Genomic DNA, 22,934 nt, shown 5'->3' with positions numbered 1-22,934 from the left:
ACTTCATGCAATTTTTTTCCAATCAGCATTTCTTTGAACATTCCTTTAGAATGTCATTAACAATATCTTCTTTTATTTACGAATACTTATTGACAGTCTTCCACCTTAAAACTCAGTTCTACAATTCCCTTTTTGTAATCTGCTATTAATCTTCCAATCAGCATTTCTTCGAACATTCCTTTAGAACGTCGATTGCAATATCTTCCTTTATTTACCAACACTTGCTGACAGTCTTAAATCTTTAAAATCTCATAACTCTACGATTCCGTTTTCGGAATCTACTAATCCACGATTGCTTTTTCGGAATCTACTATTAATTTTCTTCCGACTGTCACATAAAAACTTAAGTTCCTCCTAACCTAAATATCTGCCAGCCAGCGTTCTCTTTTCTCCCCGAATGCTCTCCTTGTCAGCTGTCAATCACACATCAAACTTCTCGGCGAGAATGGGCAAAACTAAATATAATGGCTGACACGTTGTCTCTGTTAGTGACAAGAGAATGTCTTCATAAAACACAACTTAATATTTTAAACTATAATAAAAATTTTTAAAGTAACACAACTATTAAAATCCGGTAAGTGCATAAAATTTTAATTGCTTTACATATCACTTTGACAAAAATAATTTCAATAACAGGCACATCGCAAATGCTGACAATGTGTGTTATGAAAACCAAAACTAATAAACATACTAACATAAACAATTCGTAAAAATATTCAGAATTTTAAATTATGATTATTTTTATAATTCCACCATGGCTTAGGAAAACATGGAAACCTAGAAACTGACTAGATGTTTTAGGAATTGCAGTTATGGCTTCTCATATAACATGCTCTGTTACATGATGCACTGCACCGCTGATAGGAGATGAGCTGGCCACTGCACAGTTGAATTTCACTAATGAGATAGCAAGTCACCTTGCTCAATTTTCCACCATAATATCCATGATGTAGTAAATGGTTGCCCATGCAGAAAAGTTGATATCATGGATAAATGATCACTCTCAAATAGGTTGTCATCAGTTTCATACTTAAATTGTGGGAAGAGGGTGAAATACAGTTAAATCAATGGCAGTGAATATTCAAGTAGGCATATAGAAGAAGGTGTTACTTCATGTCTTTAAAAGGAAGAGATTCTTGAGTCAAGTATACACTCAACATCTTCTCTTTAAGAACAGAAGTTGTTGAGCGTTATATATAACATATAATAATTATAATAATATCATATTATATACTATTATTATATTTCTCACTGAAAGTTGGATAACTCCTCCTCTCTGGGTAGGTGCATCCTCTGTCCTCTCTTCACAAATGATGGTAACATTACATAGAGCCAGATAATCACTTGGCTTCAGGTATGTTTCCAGCAGGTAGAAGCATACTGGTTTATATTTTTACAAAAAAGCCTTGATGTCATCAATGCTTTGTCAAAATCCACAACAATTCTATTGTAGAAATGTTTTCATTATTATTATTTTTTTTTTTTTTTACATTTTTTTTGGTGATATCATCTGGCTTCTTATGTTAAAAGGTTTTGTCTCATTAGTCCTGGATTTTTCCCCCCTTTTTAGAATTGTGGGCCACCAGCATCCATCATTTCTTCTGAAAAAATATCCAAGACGTCATCAAAGTCTACTCCCTCTAGGACACTTGGTATTTAAACATTTTATCTTCTTGAGGGGGGAGTGATTGGCCATTTAATGAAGGGTCTGGAGAAAGATCTTTGATCCTCTGTGGTGCACATTCCGTTTTTTTTTTTTTTTTTTTTAATAAGAGGATTTTTGTGTAATGGGAACATTTCTGGCATGTCTTCAGGAGTGAGTTTATCTATCTATGTTCATTGGGCATCTACAGATGCCATATGGTCACTCCGATGCTCGGTGATGTGCCACACCAGGCCTCACCATGTAGTCATGCTGTTTGCTTTTCTGAAGGCCTCAACTTTCTGAAGATCCGTCACACACACCATCCATCTCATTGATGGTCTACCCTTCCTCTTTTTCCAGGAACTTTACCTTCTAGTATTCCATCCCTTCTATGTGTCCAAAATATTTTAATTTTTTTCCGTCAATATACTTAGGGCTTTCAAGGTCTACTGATCTTTTCTAACACCCATTCATTTGTACACCATTCAGTATATTATATTCTTGACAGCCTTCTTTAACACATCTCAAAAGCAGATATCTGTTTCTTATCTGACTTCTTTAGGTTCTACGTCTTACATCCATAAGTCACTGTTGGAAAAACAACTGCATCCAAAATCCTCAACCTTGTTCCCATGGAGACAGATCCATCCTTCCAGATTTTAGACAGGTCTCTGTTGTTTTAGCCATTCCTAGCCTTCTTCTGAACAGCAATTCTTCACATTAATAACAGATCCCAGGTAGCCAAACTTGCTGACTTCCTCAGTTCTTTCTCCATTAAGATACACTTGTTTCTCCAGAGTGAGAAATCAACATGGATTCAGGAGTGAGTCTATGTTGATTTTTTCTTTAATTCACTGTAAGGAGATAGCGAGCAAGTCATATCTGTCAGGAGTGTTGTAGTTCTGAGAAGACAGGATTGACGTAAGTGTCAATGTCCTGATGTTAATTTAAATAGGAGAGATTATTTTATTTATATTATCCTCCTCAGTTTTATGAGATTTCTCTATAACAATTATTTTTATTTTCCAAGTGCTTTTATTATATTTATTTACTGCACAACAGTTCACTCCGATTGGTGCAATGACCTCTTTTTTATATTTCTTTCAGAATCCAAAAATCACTGACTCATGACCAAAATAAGCACATTTAATAAAACAAACAATGTTACATAACTAACTACAAATTTAATTGGATCCAAGGCCTTTTAAAATAAACTTACACTTAAGCCTAGACTAAACACTTTGTTTTCACAATGAAAAAATGTTCATAGCGAGTTTCTCTCTCTGTCAAGGCCCTTTTCCGAAGATACAAGACTTTATTCTTCATTTTCATAGGATCCTTTCTTATCACTCACGTAGCACACATTAAATCTTCCTGACTCAATTCTGTCTCTTTTTAGTAGAAATAACAGTTAGATCCGGCATCCTTAATACATATGAAACTTCCTAATCAGAGTTTCTCGAACATTCCTTTAGAACGTAAATAGCAATTTCTTCTTTTATTCACTAATGCTTTTCAGAATCTACTAAAAATCTTCCAATAGCATTTCCACGAATATTCCACTTTAATACTTCATAGTTCCACGATTCCTTTTTCGGAATATACTATTTATTTTCCTCCAAATGTCACATAAAAAAACCTCAATTTCTTGCAAATCTAAATATCTGCCGGCCTGTGTTCTAATTTTCTCTCCGAACATACTTCATAGTTCCACGATTCCTTTTTCGGAATATACTATTTATTTTCCTCCAAATGTCACATAAAAAAACCTCAATTTCTTCCAAATCTAAATATCTGCCGGCCTGTGTTCTAATTTTCTCTCCAAACACTCTTCTTGTTTACTCCCTATTACCCTGATACCGAACGCTCTCCTTGTCAGCTGTCAATCACACATCAAACTTCTCAGCAAGCATGCGCATTCCATGAAAGTGGCAAGCGAGAAACTAGGTATAATGGCTGACCCTTTTCTCCGTTAATGATATAAGAATGTCTTCATAAAACACAACTCAATATTTTAAACTACTATAAAATTTTTTAAAGTAATACAACTATTCAAATCTGGTAAGTACATAAACTTTTTAAATGCTTTACATATCACTTTGACAAAATAATTTCAATAACGGGCACATCATAAGTGCCGACAACGAGTGTTATGAAACAAAAACTAATAAACATTCTAACATAAACAATATGTAAAAATATTCAGAATTTAAATTACGATTATTTTTACACTGAGTAATACTTCTTTACAGTCACCTTCTCAGCATAAGTGTGTTTATAAGATGTTGTTGCTACTGTTGTGGTCTAGTTCCTCCTTGCTTCCTGATAGATGGTACATTGCTCTACGTTTAAATTTTTATCTCCTTTTCATCCTTCCACCTTAAATATGCTCGGGAGTATGCTAGGTGGTTTCCCTTACAGTCAGAGCATTTCAGCATTTTTTTACTCTTGCAGTCTTTATTGTCATGATCTTTACTGCCATACACAGTAAAGAATACAGATAGAGAGAAATTACAGGCAGTATGAGAATGACCATATTTCTGATATTTAAAAGCAGCACAAAGGGTTCAGGATATAGAACCTTAATGAACGGTTGAGATAAACTCTGCTTTGACAAATTCTGTGGTTTGCATTTGTTGAGGGTAAGGATGGTGTTATTGATGGAAACCAAATGCTCATCTTTACACATAAGAATTCCTCTTATAGCTGTCGTTCTTTGGTCCTTGAGTTCAGAGCAGATTTCCTCACCGGGAATGTCAAGGAGGTCCCACTTTGATATTACACCTCTAGAAAAGTTTAACTTTGGAAGGGGGGAGGGGCTATAAATGGCATTCCCCCAATGGATGTCACAGGAGTAATTTTTTTTTTATTATGCTACTGTTGCTGCTTTTATAAGGAAATCTGAATGCAGTTTCTTTACAGATTTTGGAGATCCTGCCAACCCTTCCAAACCATTCTGAATGAAGAAGGGTGATATTTTTCCAATTAAACATTCACTGTTGAGTGAAAGATTAAGAATAGTGGTGTACTTGTAGTGACTTCTTATGTTTTTTCGTGTTTACTTGAGTTTTCTGTTGATGATTCTATGTTTTTGAACTTGGTTGGGGCTTGTTAAAGAAGAAGATGAAAAATTGTTCATTCTCAGGATGAGTCTGATTCAGTGCCAGAGCTCCCCCACTAACCATGGAGCCACAACACTGATGCCCATTCTATGGCAAGCAGTAACTGCACTTGGGAATGGAACATTAGGTGTCTGTATACTAAACAGTATACAGACACTGCAGCAAGCCTTGGATCCTGTTCCTGGACCATGGGGAAGGAGACCAACTGAAACAACCTTGACCCAAGATGATGAAAAATTATTCATTCTCAGGAAGAATTTGATTCAACACCAAAGCTCTCGACTCACCATGGAGACACACGTGGACTTCTACTAACCAACAAGCAATAAATGCACTCCGAAGTGGAATGCTGGGTTACACTGGATGCTATACCAGCACCACAGCAAATCTTAGGCCCCCCCCATCCCTGGATAATGAGGTAGGAGACTTATGGTGACACTGTTGACCCTTCAGGCAAGCCCACTAGCCGAATGATCATCCTGACCAGGCCACCCATCTTGCTGAAGGAGAGGTCAAAGTAGTGCAAGAATACCAGCATCCTCCTTTCCAGATGTCCACAGGTCGCACTACATGGCAAACATCTCAGTAAAGGGGATGAATCCAGTGATGGTGGTCAAGAAAAAAGGATAGTAAAAAAAAAAAAAGACTCAGGAGAAGTAAAGCAAAGAAAAAGAATTAAAAGTGCCGGTATCGTGACTTGGAGGTCCCCTCCACTGTGAACAGATACTTCAGGAGATGGGATGAGATCATGACCAACAATAGTAAACTTAAGAGCACAACAAATAAGACAAAAAAAATAATTAAAATAAAAACAAATCCTGTTCTTTATTACCACATTGGCAATAAAGAACAGGCCAAATTAGTATTATGGCAAAGTCACTTAACAAAAAAATAAAATAAAAATTCATACTCTTAATTAAAACGAGACAAAAAAATCTTACCCTCCTTGATCAGGAAATGTGTGGATACATCCCTTAGTACTAGTGTCCCACAATTTTACTGTCTTATCATCTCCACCAGATACAATTAATCGGCCATCATATGAAAATCTAGATAAACAATATGATAATGGATACAACTTGAAAGTACTGCTTTATTATTGAAAATAGAAAATTCATATATATATATATGAATAATAATTAGTATACAGCTGTCAATATAACAAAAATTTTATATCTTATACTATTATAAAAATAAATATAAAAGTATTTTATATTTATTTTTATAAATATAAAATACTTTTCAGAAATGTAAAAGGATTTTTAAATGACCTTTGGATGAGGTCACACACGCACGCACGCACGCACGCACACAAACCAAGAAAAAAGCACTTAGAATAGCTGCTCTTGAGTGTAATCCATCTGTCATACAATTTTAGTGGTACTTTCCAAGGGAATTAAGATCTGGAACATTGAACACACAAAATAGCATGAAAAGGGTACAAAGAAGTGTCAATCATGAACGTTTATTTATTAGTAAAAACAACCTCCACAGAATCATCAGACTCACTTTAGAAATCTCATTCAAATAGCAACATCTTATCATGCAGAACTTGAAACTTTTTATACTCCTTTATTACCATAAAATATCAATGAAAGATAAACAGCCTCCTCTCGTCATTCGAGTGATGGTGGTCTATAAGAAAAGATAGGCACTCACACTGAACATGGTCAAGTTTAGTGTGAGTGCCTCCACTCAATACTTTGAACAGACAGGGTGTTCTGTTGACAAATGGCTATAAGAACACCAATATTATATCAAACAATAAACCTAAAAAATCTGGCTTTGCTCAGCATGGAGTGGATACTGACCACGATATCCTATGGTTCAATGCTCATCTTTTACATCAGTGCAGGTTTAGATTTGAGTGGTTAATTAAAAAGAGTGCTGAAGCATCTCTACACTGCCCAAATTTAAATCAAAATGATTGTTTCTCTACTGGCAAGATTTGGGAGAGTCTTATCCTCATAAATGGCAAGCAGCAGTGCATTCCACCCCATTTTAATTAATTTAATTAATTTTTTTTTAAATTTAGTATAATCCTGTGTCATTCATTTCAATATCTAATTAAAGAGAGGTTGTCAGGATTAACCCCATGACTTCTCCACTATTTCACAAATAGTGGAGAAGTCATGAGAATATAACAAAGAGCTGTATTTTTTTTTTTGTAAACCTGGAAATGGCATATGACAAAATGTGCCAAGAGAAAAGCTGCTCAAAACACTACAGTTATATGGTGCAAACAGGACATTGTATCGAGAAATACTTAGTCTATATTTGAGTTGAAAGTCAGCAGTTAGAATTAAAGGAGGCACAGGAAGATGGTTTGATGTACAACCTCCCAACCGGTCATGACATATATACACGTCAAAGTTCCCATGGATGCAATGTGCATTAGCCATCATGGTTGGCCGAGTGGTTAGTGTATCTGCTATCCAGCCAAAAGGCTGTGGGTTCGAATCCTGCCATGGGCATGGATGTTTGTGATTGTGAAAATGTTAGTGTGGTAGTGGGTAGTAGACAGCATTGTCGTAGATCAGGGATCAGCAAATGGCGGCCCGCGGGCTGCATGCGGCCCAAATGTGCATTTTTGGCAGCCCATAAAAGGTTAACCATACTTAAATAGCATGTGGCCCGTATGCTGAATTATGTAAATAATACATTTTATAAAGGCGTTAGCTGATTTTCTTTTTTTCGTTTTTTTTTTACATTTTACAATATGAATAATAAATTAAAAATAATTTTATACCTATACTTCGTGATATCGCTGTGCAAATTGGCACGAGTCAACCGTGTGAGTCATCGTGTGTGGGGATAACCAGGTGACTTCATTCGATGAAAACCGAGATTTTGGCACACATTTTCAGTCGCGTTCCCTGGTCCGTATTTTAATATAATTCAATAACATCAATCATTATTTTCAGAGGATACATATTTCTTAAAAATAATTTCAAAAATGGGTTCAAGAAAACATAAAATTGCAGATGAAGGAAGAAGCTTTAATGATGAATGGAACAGCAAGCACTTCTTTATTGAAAATGAGGATAATCCCCTTTGTCTTATTTGTCATAAAACTGTTGCTGTTATAAAAGAATATATCAAACGTCATTACGAGAATATCTTACTTTATCTCGTAATCTCAAACTTTAAATATTTCTGTGTTTTTTAAGATTGATATAATAAAATTGATAACTTAAAGTTTTTTTTTTCACTCACTATTTTCTCTTAATTAAACGCTTGCGGCCCGATTATTAAAAATAAAAGTTGAATGTGGCCCACGAGTCTGTAAAGGTTGCCGACCCCTGGTGTAGATGATATAGTTCACTGTAGATGGTGGATTGAGTTGTGGAGACGGAGAGATGTAGAGTAGGTGTCCTCCCTCGATGAGAGTTTGGACTCCTTGGAGGTGTCACGTAATAATAATAATAAATAATAATATTAAAATTGCAATACCATCGATATTACATTGAAATATATCATGGATATAAAGTGTATCAGGAGTGATGTATTTTATCCATATTGACGTTGATGTGGTTAATCAAGTGTGAGAGACAATAGCAAATTATTGCTACTCTTATTCATCATCTATATGGATCACATTATAAAGGAAAGTGATATTAAACCTCATATCAGAATTGGAGATGTAAATTTGGCTCTTTATTTTATGCAGATGATGTTACACTTCTAAATAAACCCAATAAGTCTTCAAGAGTTCCTAACTAAACTGAATAACAGTTGTAAGAAAGTTCATAAGAAATCAACAATAAGAAAACAATGAAAATAGGCAGAACAATGAAAACGTCAACTGCATTCTGAATGGAAAACCTATAGAAAAAATAAAACGTTTAATTTAGGCACAATTTTTGTGAAGATGACAAATTAAACATGGAACCAGACAACAGAATGAGCGAAGCTGGTATAGTAGGAAGTCAACTGAATAAATTTATATGAAATAAGAGAGAAATTATCCAAACCACTAAACTTACAGTATAAAAATAGCATTCAAAACCAATTTGAACTAATGGATCTAAGGGGTGGGTGAGAAATAAAAATGTTTGATCATAGACTAGAGACCTCAGATATTAGAGTTCGAATATGGATTAGAGAAGTTAACAGATTGCAGTATCATGTTAAAAATGAGGATATCGGGAAAGAACTTCACATTGTTACCATTCAGGAATGCGTTAGCAGAGTTAATCTCAGGTGGTACGGTCACTTAAACAGAATGGGAGATGAAAAGTTAGCAAAACAGTGCTCTTTGTGAGGACAGCAAGAAAGAGATCCCATGGAAGACCAAGATTTAAATGGACTGATACAGTAAAAATCATCTTAGAAGTGAGAAATATAAGATCTGATAATACTGGAGCCTTGACAGATATTAAGATTAATTTGCAGGAAAACTGTCAATAGGAAGTTAGTAATGATGTAACTTTTTTTCATTTTTCAATACTATCATAATAACCTGTTCCCACCCCCGAAGGTACATGTCAAAAATTTTTTGATGATGATTTGTTAGAGGAATGTTTCAATTAGTTAAAGAATCCAGAAGCCTTTTGTTGAATTTATTTAGAATGTTTGTATAAAGTAGAGAGCTAAGTTTAATATCTTCAATTTTGATATCAGGTTGAATTCCACTTCATAAGAGCCATAAATCTAATATTAAAATTGGAGATATTCAATTCTGCTCTCTACTTTATGCAGGGGAATCCTAGATAAAGTAGAGAGCATGTCTTCAGCACTCTACATCGAATAACTGCTGTAACAAATTTGGAATGAAAATCAACAATAAAGAGACAGATCAAAAGACAAACTCCACATACTTTTTTTTTAGTTAAAACATCATTATCTCCATAATATGAACAGTTATGGAGCCATTAATGTTTTAACTGAAAGAAAAAAAAAAGTTCTGAGTACATACCCCGACTTACGCGAATCCGGAGTTACGTGGTTTCTTATATGTACATATTCCCATCCCACTTCACGCCTCACCACTAGTCATATCTTTCAGGCACCAGCCGCAATCGCCAGTGTCGCACATGCGGTGAACAAGCACTGACGTGTTTCGCGCAGTTTCCATTCATACACGATTTTTATAGTCTACAAACCTTGTGACTGTTTAATGTTATGTTCTTGATAAAAATTTTATCACATAAAAAATAATAATGTCATCCAAAAGAAGCAAGTCCGATTCGTCTACAGCTAGCAAGAAAAGAAAAACATCGACTTTGGAAACAAAACTCAACATTATTAAGGATTTTGAAGGCAGAATGAAAATTTGTGAGCTAGCAAAGAAGTTCGATCTACAGGAATTCACAGTAAGAACAATCATAAAAGAAAGGTTTACAGATTTTGTAGGATGTAGATTCTAACGAGGAACGAATTCTAGCCACAAGGCAAGGAATAAAAAAATCATTAGCTTGCTATTGTTGGAACATCCTACTGTTCCAATTATGTTGGTTTGTTAACATGTTCGCTGCCACGCTACTTCGGCATAGTCTGTTCCCGTACGCTGAGCAATTTCACTTCTTCACGGTTAGTACGGTACTCTCGTTGCCAGCGGTCAGCGTCATACGAGTATACTCGTAGTTGGCTTGTGCAGAGCATATACTATCTATGAGAATACACAGTTTTGATGCTAGCCCTACAAGCCATGCATTTTCACTTCTTCAAGGTCAGTACGGTAATCTCATTGCCGGCAGTAAGTGTCATACAAGTATACTCATAGCTGGCTTGTGTAGCTGGTTTACCAACTACGAGTATACTCGTAGTTGGCAGCAAACATGTTAAACTTATCCTTACTTCTTTAAATTCTGTTCTTCTTCGTTAGTTGTTGACTGATGCTCATCTGAATATAAGGAAATTTATATTATACTGCACCACCCTATATTCAGATTAGTCTAAATAACATAGAAGAATAAATCATCAACTATATTTATATTATCACCTTATTTTAGGCAGAGGTTATCAATAGCACTTAAGATTTCCGCAAAGGTCCGATTAATTTTATGAGCAGTGCAATGAAAGAACATCAGGCAAACACCAAGTATAACTCAACAAAAGAAAACATTTAATGTGGCATAGTACAACATATACATTCAAGTATAACTATCTGCAAAAGGTAATCAAATTGAACAATTACAAAAATTCATATTCAGATATTAGTAACTTCTTGACTAGGTTTGAGGATTATGACTAATGTTGACATTTCTTAATTCCTAAAGCATTAGTATTTCTTTCACATAGATCTCTCTATCCAATTAGATGAATTAAATCATAAATACATTATTTGTGAAAATTAAAATTATTTGAACTGTTTGTTATCCGCTAAAACACGTTAAAACAAGTGTTGTGCACCTAGAAGGCATGAATGTCGTGATGTTCTGTTTTCATTTTATTCCTCCAAAATTGTACTATTAGCCACTTCGAAGGGGCAATTATTATTCTGTTGTTATTAAAACAACTTAAAAATTTATCTTCAAGAAGAACTGGAATCAGTACAATCAGGCATCTCTATCAATATTTGTAGTCCTGAAAAGGACTACAAATATTGTTTTGATGATCATGAAAAGGAACACTCTTTATTTTATACTATTCAAAATTGAGCAGTATGGAATAAAAAAAAAAAAAAAGAAACAAAAAAGGTGAATGCACAACCACAAAGTTTTCAAAATAAAAAATTATCGGCAACTCCTCTTAAGTAATCAAGAGTTTCACGATTTTCATAATCACTAATGATGAGCTGAAGTCTTTTTGCAGTATCTCAATAGCGTTTCTTACCAGGAGGAGGTTGGGTGTCAGCTATATACTGCTCTATTTTCCCCTCATTCAAATGTTGATCATCCTTCAAAGTTTTTAGAAACTTCCATATTGTTGGATGAGAAGCACCAATTAGTTCGCTGAACACATGATGCCACCCTTCGCATGAGTTGTTTGTCTTTGGTAACCCTTCCAGAGCAGCATGGTAACAATTACATAAGGCATGGGGAAAGCAAGGTGGACTGATCGACGATCAGGTTTGCCAATCCAGATGTCTTCTACGTAGTGCAGAACAGATTGAGCTTCAGCAGGTAGTCATTATTTTCACAAAACACTTCAAAAGCACGTACAACATTTGTAGATGGCACAAAAGCAATTGCCGATATCATGCGCATTTTTATTGCAAATTCAGAATCAGCAGGAATCACGTTATCATTTATAATGCCATGAATTGTGTACAGCTGCTCAAAAATAGGTGGAGTAGTTTTAAAAGTGCCATCTGCATACCATGTTGTCGATTTCAACAATAACTGTAGATTTCGTTTAGTAGAAAATATGAGCAATCTGTTGCGGCCATCGTTGCTGTCATGCAAAATGAACTCTTCGTTTCCATAGGTGATTTTATATATATATATATAGGCAGAATAATTAAATTACTTAACGAATATGGATTTGGTGATACCTGTCCTGCTTGATTTCAGCTTCTTCTTGATTTTAGTAACGAATAGACTTCTTTACAGAGGCATTGCTCGGCATTTGGCTGATGACGGCAGGAGATATTTTTGTGTATGCTTCAGTGATAATTCAATGAGTCCCACTGTTAATTGTATGGGCTCAATCTTTAATTTCATTAAGTAGCTTTGCTGCTTCAACCCGTGCCATGTTACCAGCATGATTATGTTGGTTAATTCGTTTGATAATGTTGTCGCCAGCTGTATGAATTATGCGCATGGCAATACATTTTTTGAAGCTGATCACATTTACAAAAAATCTTTACTTCATTTTCTTTGTCTTTCATAAATAAATGACCATTATCACTCAATTTATGCTTCATCTTCTCGTTTAAAATAAATTCCAGAGGCATCGTGCAATATTTTTAATTAATTTATAAATTAGTTCTTAAACTTTGAACTTTTAAACATTTACCAAAAGAAAAAATGTCGGGAATTGGACTTCTGAGAACACGTGATGTAAAACTGTTTAATTTGAAATTTGCAGTGCACAACTTCACTTTCAAATATCTAAGCAGGAATATATTCACAGTAGCAGTTCATAGTAGTGAAACAGCAGCTTTTACACTCTGGGAACCAGTGGTTAAATTCAGCCAGGGCTCTCCAGTCCTGGCTCTGGAACTTTTTATGCACCGGACCCGGAACATTTTCCAGTTTTGCGACTTTTCTCCCTTTACAGTAATTAAGCCTAACGCAAAACAGACAGAACGACAGGTTATTAAGAAGTGCATATGATTGGTGCAGTATTAACAAAAGATCACGCGATCGATAGATAAAAGCAAGATGCCAGTTGAGTTGAAATGCTCTCTGCAACTGAATTCCATACGTGAAACTGCCATAATAACATTCACTATATATATATATTTCTTAGTTTTAACACTTTCAGTTGAATTTCACTGCTGCTTTGCGAACTCACACACATCTAATTAATAACAAGAGTTTTTAGTTAGATACTGTGTTTGCCATATGGTTTGGCTTGAGTCTATACAGCATAGTTTCTGTATGAGGAGACGTGATTCATTCATTAGTGTCATTTTTATCCAAGTTGTATCTAATTACACTATTTGTGTAATTAGAGGCAATTACACTGACATAATAAACGTAATTGTTTTTCTTGCCTCTGCAATATAGTGGCTATTGGGGAGGGCATGTTGATTACTGCGGGCGCATTTACTAATGCCCGAACGTGCAAGTGTTAAAGCTTTCATTCATGCGCGAGGCATATGCAAAATTTTTTAATTTCTTTTTTCAAAAAGTAAAATCAGGCATGGTGCGAGTTGTATTCGAGTAAGTACGGTATTTCAACTATGGATAAGTACATTGGTAGTACCTTCTTTAACCCTGCGGAAGTCGCAATCGAAAAAATTGCAGCTTAGGTCGCATGTATCCAAGAGATACATTCATTACTAGTATGTGCTGAAATGCGATAAAAAAAAATTTTAATTTAAAAAAAAAATAACACTGCAAATATAATACATGATGGTTTAGTTATTTTTAGATACAATCTAGAAATTATTGAAAAAAAATAAAAATAAACTAAACCAATACTATACTGAAATCGGAGTTCACGGTATCTCTCAGATACAATTTATTATCAAATATCACGCACTTTTGCATAACACGTGTTAAACCAAACTGACTTCAATTTTCTAGCGAATAACGCTTTCAACAAATTTTTTCTGTGATTTTTCCTGCAATGAATTTTCCCTACGATGATTTTTCCGCACGATGAATTGTGCGTGAACCTCCCATAATGCATAGCATTATATATGTCTGCAAGGATATGTGTTTTGCATTATGGGATACTAAGGCAAGTGATGTGAAGTCATTAACTTCTATATACGAGTTGCCCAGTCCTGAAATTATGTCAGGTGCAAACTTTGTTGCTTAAGCTTGCATAAAGGATTAAACCAAGAATATAATTTCCTGGCATCTTTAATTGGGGTGCTTAAGGGTCAAAGCTGTATAACTGAGAGGAGACCTCCACATAGCCATTAAAGGAATGCGGAGAACCGACCAGGGCTTCTGACCTAATGTCCAATCCTCACCTTCTCGTGGTGCACCCAGTTGGGTATCTACTTGGATACTGAACGAACGAGGATGGGCTGGCAATTTGGGATTTAGCCGACCAAATTATATTCTTATTGGTTAAACCAAAATAAAAAAAAAATGATCCTACAACATGACAAAATTTCATGCCAGCTGGGGCATCGCCAGGTTAAACAACGCCCCCGTTGCTTTCGCCAGGGAACCAGGGCGAACAGCGAAAAGTCAGCTACTGGAACAAATCTGAAAACAAACCCCAACTCAACATCACCAGAGTTAAAGATCGGTACTATCAACGTAAGAAGCCTGAATGGCAAAGAAATGGAGCTAGCTGAGGAATTAGATAAGTACCAGATCGAAATAATAGGGGTGACTGAAACAAAAAAGACAAAAACTGGTGAGATCTTTCTGAGCACTAAATACAAAATGTTATATTCAGGCAATGACAATCAAGGAAAAGAAGGAGTAGCCATAGTATTCAAAACAAAATACGAGGCTAATCTTCTTGAATGGTACTCAATCTCAAGTAGAGTAATGTGGGCAAATATGAGAATGGGGAACTGGACAATGAGACTTATTTGTGCCTATGGTCCCACAGAAGGTTCTACTAAGGTAGAAGTGGAGGAATTTTTTGAAGCTTTAGAAAAAGCAACTGACACAATGAAAAAGGAAAAGTTGGTCCTTGTTGGGGCTCTAAATAGCAGAGTAGGAAATGATTGTCAGACATACAAAAATATTTTGGGAAAATTTGGAGAAAAGAGCAAAGCTAATAATAATGGCAAATATCTGTTGGATTTCTGCTCAGGACATGGACTGGTTATTACTAACACCATGTTCCAACATAAAAATGTGCACAAATTCACATGGAGAGGCAAGGAATAAGAAAAGTCTCATTAACTATGTTATTGTTGAAAGTGATGTTTTCTCCCTGGTGCAGGACACCAGAGTGTACAGAGGATTTGAAATTGGAAGTAATCACTATTTAGTCTTGAGCAGGATAAAATTGAATTTCATATTGAAAAGAATGACATGTAAGAAAGTATTAAGGCGAATAAAAGTTGAGCAGTTCTCAGATGTGAACTGTAGACTAAAATACACAAAGATTATTGAAGAAAAAATGAAAGGGTTTGAGAACAGGAATCAAACCTTGGAGATTCAGTGTCAAACTCTGAAGAAAATATTGCTTGATTCTGCCAGAGAGGCATGTGGTGAGGTTGTCTGCAAGGATAAAAAAATCAGAACTCCCTGATGGACAAAGGAAGTTAAAGAGGCAGTGAAGGAAAAGAAGAAAGCATATCAAAAGGTTCTGTCAAATAAGTCAGCTTGTGCTCTTAGAGAATACAGAGACAAATGCAAAAATGCTAAACACTGTGTAAAACTAGCTAAACAAAAGTCATGGAAGGACGTTGGCAAGAATATAGAAAATAAATATCAAGAAGGTGGCAAAATATTCTAGAGGTTGTTGAAGAAGCTTAGGAATGGAGGAAAGAGTGCTGTAAAAGCAGTTAGAAATGATAAAGGTGACATGAAAACGGTAGAAAAAGATATCCTTGAAGTATGGAGTAATTACTTTGAAAAACTGCTAAATGAAACAAGCAGTGATGATAGCACAGTGGTAAAAAACACTGACCAGGCATGCAGTCAGGAACACATATCCATACTTGAAGTAGAAAAAGCCATCAAAGGCTTGAAATGTGGAAAGGCAGCAGGAGTAGATGATATTCGACCAGAAATGCTGAAGTATGGTGGTATAAAAGTCTTACAGTGGCTGCACTGCATAGTTCAGAAAGCCTGGACAGAGGGACGAATTCCCGATGATTGGAGTAGAGCTCTCATAGTACCAATATATAAAAAGGGTAATAAAACTGAATGTGAGAATTACAGAGGTATTTCGCTACTAAGTGTTCCTGGCAAGATCTATGCAAGTATACTTGAGAAACAGTTGAGAAGAATTGTGGAAGAAAAGCTTGGTGAAGAACAAGCTGGATTCAGGCCAAATAGAGGCTGTCAGGATCAGATCTTCACTTTACGACAAATAGTTGGGAAAGCATGGAAATATAACAAAGATCTGTATTTAAGTTTAGTCGATTCGGAAAAGGCATATGACAAGGTGCCAAGAGAGAAGCTATTCAATACGCTGCAGTTATATGGTGTCATTGGGGCATTACATCAAGCAATACTTAGTTTTTATTTGAGTTGTAAGTCAGCAGTTAGAATTGAAGAAAGTACAGGAAGATGGTTTAATGTTACATCTGGTGTGAGACAAGGATGTACATTATCCCCTCTGTTATTCATTATCTATATGGATCATATTATGAAGGAAAGTGGTATTAAACATGATATCAAAATTAGAGATGTTAATGTCAGCTCTTTGCTTTATGCGGATGATGTTATACTTCTAAATAAATCCGCTACAAGTCTGCAAGATTCTCTGACTAAATTGAATAGCTGTTGTAATAGATATGATATGAAGGTCAGCAATAAAAAGACAAAGACAATGAAAATAGGCAGAATCATTGAAAATTTCAACTGTGTTGTGAATGGAGAACCTGTGGAACAAGTAAAACATTTCAGCTACTTAGGCACGATTTTTACTGAAGATGGTAAATTAAATATAGAAATAGACAACAGAATCAGCAAAGCTGGTACGGTGGGAAGTCAACTGAATAAATTCATATGGAATAAGAGAGAAATTAGTCGGAACACTAAATTAGCTGTATACAAGACAGTGTTCAAACCAGTTTTAACTTATCTGAGAGCTGGGTCAGAAGTAAAACACTAAAACACTTGACCAAAGACTAGAGACGGCAGATATGAGAGTCCTGAGAAAGATAATAGGAGTGAACAGATGGCATCAATGGCAATATCATATTAAAAACGAGGATATTAGGAAAGAACTTGACATTGTCAGCATCCAGGAATGCATTAGCAGAGCTAATCTCAGGTAGTATGGTCACTTAAACAGAATGGGCGAGGAAAGATTAGCAAAACAAGTGTTCTCTGCCAGGTTGGCCGGAAAACGACCCAGAGGAAGACCAAGATATAGGTGGATTGATGCGGTACAAAGTGCCTTAGACGATAGAAATATAAGATCTGATAATGTTGGAGTCTTGACAAGTAACAGACTGATTTGGAGGTAAATTGTAGATAGGAAGTTAATAATGATGTAATTTTTTTCATGTAGTACTATCATATCCTGTACACCCCTTGAGGGTACATGGCAGGAATTTGATTATGATGATGATGGCATCTTTAATTTATAAATATTTATATAAACACTCTGAATTAAATGACAGATTAGACTATTAAATTCTCATCATCATTAAATTCCTGCCATGTACTCTCACAAGGGGTGTCAGGATGTGATAGTACTACATGAAAAATTTACATCATTACTAACTTCCGATCTACAATTTTCCTCCAAATCAGTCTGTTACTTGTCAAGACTCCAACATTATCAGATCTTATATTTCTATCTTCTAATGCACTTTGTACAGTATCAATCCACCTATATCTTGATCGTTTTCCTGCCAACCTGGCAGAGAACACTTGTTTTTGCTAATCTTTCCTCGCCCATTCTGTTTAAGTGACCATACCACCTTAGATTAGCTCTGCTAATTCTAGACTATGAAAATTAATATTAGACTATTAAAATCTAATTTTTTTTTTCATGTATGTGATGGTCAGATCAATAAAGAATGTAATTGGTTTTAAGTTTTGGATCTTTTCCAGGCTTTGGGAAGGCAATGAAAATTACCTTACACCATGAATTAAGAAACTTTTTCAGTAAATATACTAGTGTAAAATAAGAGTAGAAGATCCACAAAAAATGTTTTATCATCTCCTACATGGATGTCATCAGGTCCTAGAGCACTGGCATGAAAGAGTCAAGTGCTCTTTTCAGTTCTTCCTTGATAAATGGCTGGTGTTCTCTATCCATCTGTAGGATAGTTAAGACCCTATTTCTCTTGTTCTACTTTCAATACCAAAAAAAAATTCAGTAAGATGTGTACTTTTTTTTTGAAGTAGATGAACTTTCTTTTGAACTAGATGTGAAGCTTCATTTTCCAGATTTTATTGCATACAACTTTTGCACTGGTTGCATAAGATATATATATATATATATATATATACAGATCCAAGAGTGTTTTCGATTTTGATAAAAAAATCAATGTGCCTTTGCCAGAGATTTGATGTGGTAGGGTATCTTCAGAATATACCTCATGCCTTGATTTTTTTTTTTCTGCTTGGCAATCAGGGTTTACCCATGGCTTTAGACAGATAAGAAATCTTGCAAGAAGGGAAAAAAGTATTCAAATCAGCTTTGTCCTAAATTTCCACATGGGCATCCATGTAGGAAAAGATGGTGTTCTTGTGAAGACATAGTACAAATCACAGGTAGATATGAATTTGTTCCTGAGATTCTAGCAAAGCCTTCTCCTGACGTGTCAGCAGGTCCTCTGAGTTAAGCAACTATTATTATTACGGGCAACTCCAGAGAGTCATTAGACTCGTCGAGGGAGGCCCCAAATCATATTCATCGCAACTATTCGACATTCATACAGTATCTATCATACCTCGCCTTAAACTCATTCACTGTCACAGCATCCACCACAGACGCAGGGAGCACATTCCACTCATTCACTACTCTAAAAGTAAAGAACCCAGCTCTAACACCTTTACTAACCACACTTTTGCCCAGTTTCCATGGATGTCCCCTAGTCCTCTCACAACCAGCCTTGTTCTCAAAAATATCTTCTGAATTAATTTTATAGAAACCCTTCAGTAATTTGAATGTCTCAATCATATCTCCCCTCCTCCGCCTATCAACCAATTTTTGCAACCCACAAATCCTCAACCTGTTCTCATACGGTTCATTCCACAGACCTGCTATCATCTTGGTCACTCGCCTCTGGATCCTCTCCACCTCCTCCCCATCAAGAAGAAACCTAGGTGACCAAACCAAATCTGAGCACAGTAGTCGAGATGGGGTCTTATCAAGGCTCGATACAGAGGAACAATAACCTGCTTGTCTCTGCTTGTCAACGTATTATTCAGCAACCAAGTGATTTGATGAGCTGATTTGGCCACTTTTGCAATGTGTCCCCTAAATTTCAATTCCTTATCCACCAACACTCCTAAATCTCGTGCCTCATCAATTTCCTGGAGCACGGTTCCACCGATGCAGTAAACTGCCGCCAATCTTTTCACCCCAAAATGCATAACCTCACATTTTGCCACATTAAATTGACATCCATTCTCCTTAGCCCAGACCTCCAATCTATCCAAATCATCCTGCAAAATTTTGATGTCATCTGCATTCACTATTGCCCTACCCAACTTCGCATCATCCGCAAACAAATGAACTGTTCCTCTCAGATCCTTTCCTATATCATTTATGAACAAATTAAACAGCAGTGGTCCAAGAACAGATCCTTGTGATACACCACTAGTCACAGGCCGTCTTGTGGACTCTACTCCTGAGTAAACCACTCTCTGATATCTCTCCGTCAACCACCCTCCTATCCATCTCACCAACCGTATGTCCATTCCCATATGCTGCAATTTACTGATTAGAATTCCATGTGGTATCCTGTCAAAGGCCTTAGCAAGGTCCAGTAGAATCACTGTAAACCCATTACCCTTATCCAGTTCAGCCGTCACTGTGTTATAATACGTGAGCAAGTTACTGAGGCATGACCTACCCTTCACAAAACCATGCTGTCCCTGATACAGTGTCCCATTTTCTTCTATCCAATCTTGTATTTTCCTCGACTATTTTCTCTAAGACCTTGATAATGATTCCTGTTATGCTGATTGGCCGGTAATTTTCAACAGCAGCCTTGGAACCACCTTTCTGCAGTGGAACTATTTTCCCCTCTTTTCACCCCCTTGGGACTGACCCAGTCCTGAGGCTCAAATTAAACAAAATGGTCAAGGGCACTGACAATTCTTTGGCCGCTTCACGTACGATACGAGCTGGTATACCATCCAATCCCACAGATGTATTGACATTGAGGTTCTGTAATAGACTAGTTACCTCTACTTCATTCATCACAATTCCAGTATAAGCTGTTGGTTCTTCCATTCCTGCAAAGTCACCACCTGGATGATATACTCTTGCAAAGTGCTCGCTCAGTAATTCCACAATATCGACTGATTCGGTTACCTCCCTACCCTCAGCATTTTTTAAGATCATTCTACCATGAGCATTTTTCCTTTTACTTGCAACATATTGAAAAAACTGTTTGGGATAGCCTGCATGGCCAATTTCCTTTCGTAATCTGCTTTTGCTTTTCTTACCACCCTTGTTACCATCCTGGCCTGAGCTTTATACTGTTCCTGCGCCTGATGGTCACCCTTCTCCTTAAATTCCCTCCACAATTGTTTCTTTTTTTGCAGCTCAAGCTTAATAGTGTTATTCATCCATTTAACTCCTACTTGATTTATTATTCGGACTCTTGGTATACAGTCAACCATTGCCTCCTGCAAACAGTTCTTAACCACCTCCCATGCACTATCAACATCCAGCCCTTGCAGTTTTACATGCCATGGCATTGAGCCAAGCACACACCTAAGCTTGTCATACTTACCAGCCCGGTAATTCCACATGTACCCTGTCATAATTGTAAATTCGACTCCTTTAGCCACCTCCCAAGTCATGACCTTATGGTCACTCTCACCAATTGGTGGCAACATGGTCATATTCGTTACAGCCACATTCTCAGTTGCAATTACTAGCACTCCAGCACTCTCTGCCCCCTGGTATTTTCCAATACATGTTGCCGTAGATAGTTGTCCCTTAATAACCGCATAAAATCCAATTCCTTCTTCCCATGTGCCCTCTCCTCTTTCCAGTCAATGTTACCATAATTGAAATCACCCATAATAATTACCCTCCTTCCACTCATTTCTTCTATTTGCTTATGCATACTATCCCCACCATCCACTCCATCACCCGGTCTATAGCAGCACCCAATTGTATATTTTGTTCTGCTAGATTCTATCTCACACCAAACAGCCTCAAATGTGCTTTTTTCCCCATCCTGCAGTTCAACTTCTATACTCCTTGGCTGAAGCTCATCAGCTATCATCAATAACACTCCTCCCCCTTTTTATTCACCCTGTCACTCCTGAACACGCTATACCCGTCGCATTCAATCCCACTAGTTTTATCATCTTCTGTCAGCCATGTTTCACTAATACCGACAACCTGTGGCCTGGAAGTGCCAACCATGGCCAAAAACTCTTCCTTCTTGTTCCTAATACTCCTGGCATTAGTGTACATGAATCGCAGAAGCCCATTTGTCCCATCCCTACTTTGATACCTTATACTAACTATCCCATTCTGATTTGTTGTCCGTCGTACTCGCTCGGGCATAACATACTCATTCATACACTTAACTGCCCCCCCTAAAGTCTGCATATCTACTCCCCCCCCCCTTTTAATAAATCTAGTTTCCCTGAGTCTGTACATCCACTTCCACATCATTCATCAACACTCTTTCAAGTCTCCGTACACCAACTCCATTCAAATGTAACCCATCCATCTTATATAAGTCCTTTCGCCCATCGAACTCATTCCACACATCCACAAATTCCACACCACTCTCCATGCATAACCCATGCATAAAGTCATTGGCAATTATGGCCCTCCTTCTAAACACTTCGCTGTCATACCGCAGTAAGATACTCACCATCCTAACTCTCTCACTCTTCTCTTTTGCTACCTCAAACAACTTCCTCACATCCTCTATCATTTCCATTTTGTCCTCTTTCAAATCATTCGTTCCTGCCACGATTATCATCTCTTTCACCCTCTGTTTTTGCAGTCGAATAGATTCGCTGACGTCCTTTATGTTCGCACCCGGCTGGTACAACTTCGTTAAACTCTCAATTATTACGCCTCTTAATAGCGAATCCCCATACAGCACTCGCTCCTTCATTTTATTGACGTTTACGAACATTCTATTATTTGCCGTCACAGACTTCCGCCGGTTATTTGTCTGTACGTTCAACACACATTTTTCCATACGCTCCAGTTGTTTTTTAGCTCTGTGTATCACACCATTCAAACGGGCAATTTCGCTACTCGCATTTATCTCACCATTTTCATTATCAATCAAATCATCCATTCTTTCTGTGTTTCTACCTTCATTTACACTTTCAGCGACGCTCTCACACCTATCTGGCACTACCACGCAATTCTCTAGCACACAGCCATTTTCTACATTCTGACTATCGTTAACGATATCACTCTCGACACACGAAACACGCTTGAAGTCTTCATTCTCTTTACACTTTCTACACATATTAACTCCACTATCACTTTCTAACCAGACTCCCACCGCTCTTCGCAAGGCATACATCTCACAGACAGCACATTGCATAAATTCGTTTACATCAAAACTCTTAAACAAACATGGCGACCTGGCCGCCATTTTTTTCTTTATCGGTGCCATGCGTACGCTATCTTTTCTTAAAAATAATAATTAAAATAACAGAAAACACGCAAAAATTGCACAGACACACCAAGAAACAAAAAGCAAACAATACTACTTAAAATACTAGTAAAATATCTAATGTTAACACAAAATACTACTAATCTTTTCAGGAGCTCTCAACAAGCCGACG

General features: G+C 36.6%; 1 protein-coding gene across 1 annotated transcript in view; it reads right to left on the bottom strand.

Annotated features, from left to right (window-relative positions):
* The window catches only part of LOC150106228 (uncharacterized), a 373,927-nt gene that overhangs the window by 193,712 nt on the left and 157,281 nt on the right, over nt 1–22,934 (bottom strand). The window contains exon 7 of the mRNA XM_090392254.1: nt 5,709–5,816. Coding sequence (XP_090248380.1) covers nt 5,709–5,816 — 108 coding nt within the window. The remainder of the gene's footprint in view (nt 1–5,708; nt 5,817–22,934) is intronic.

Source organism: Typopeltis vanoorti, chromosome 5 (genome assembly GCF_054136105.1).
Source record: "Typopeltis vanoorti isolate ZY-2024b chromosome 5, IOZ_Tvanoo_1.0, whole genome shotgun sequence".
In the NCBI taxonomy this organism is placed as follows: domain Eukaryota; kingdom Metazoa; phylum Arthropoda; class Arachnida; order Uropygi; family Thelyphonidae; genus Typopeltis; species Typopeltis vanoorti.
This window is presented reverse-complemented; position numbering and strand designations above follow the sequence as displayed.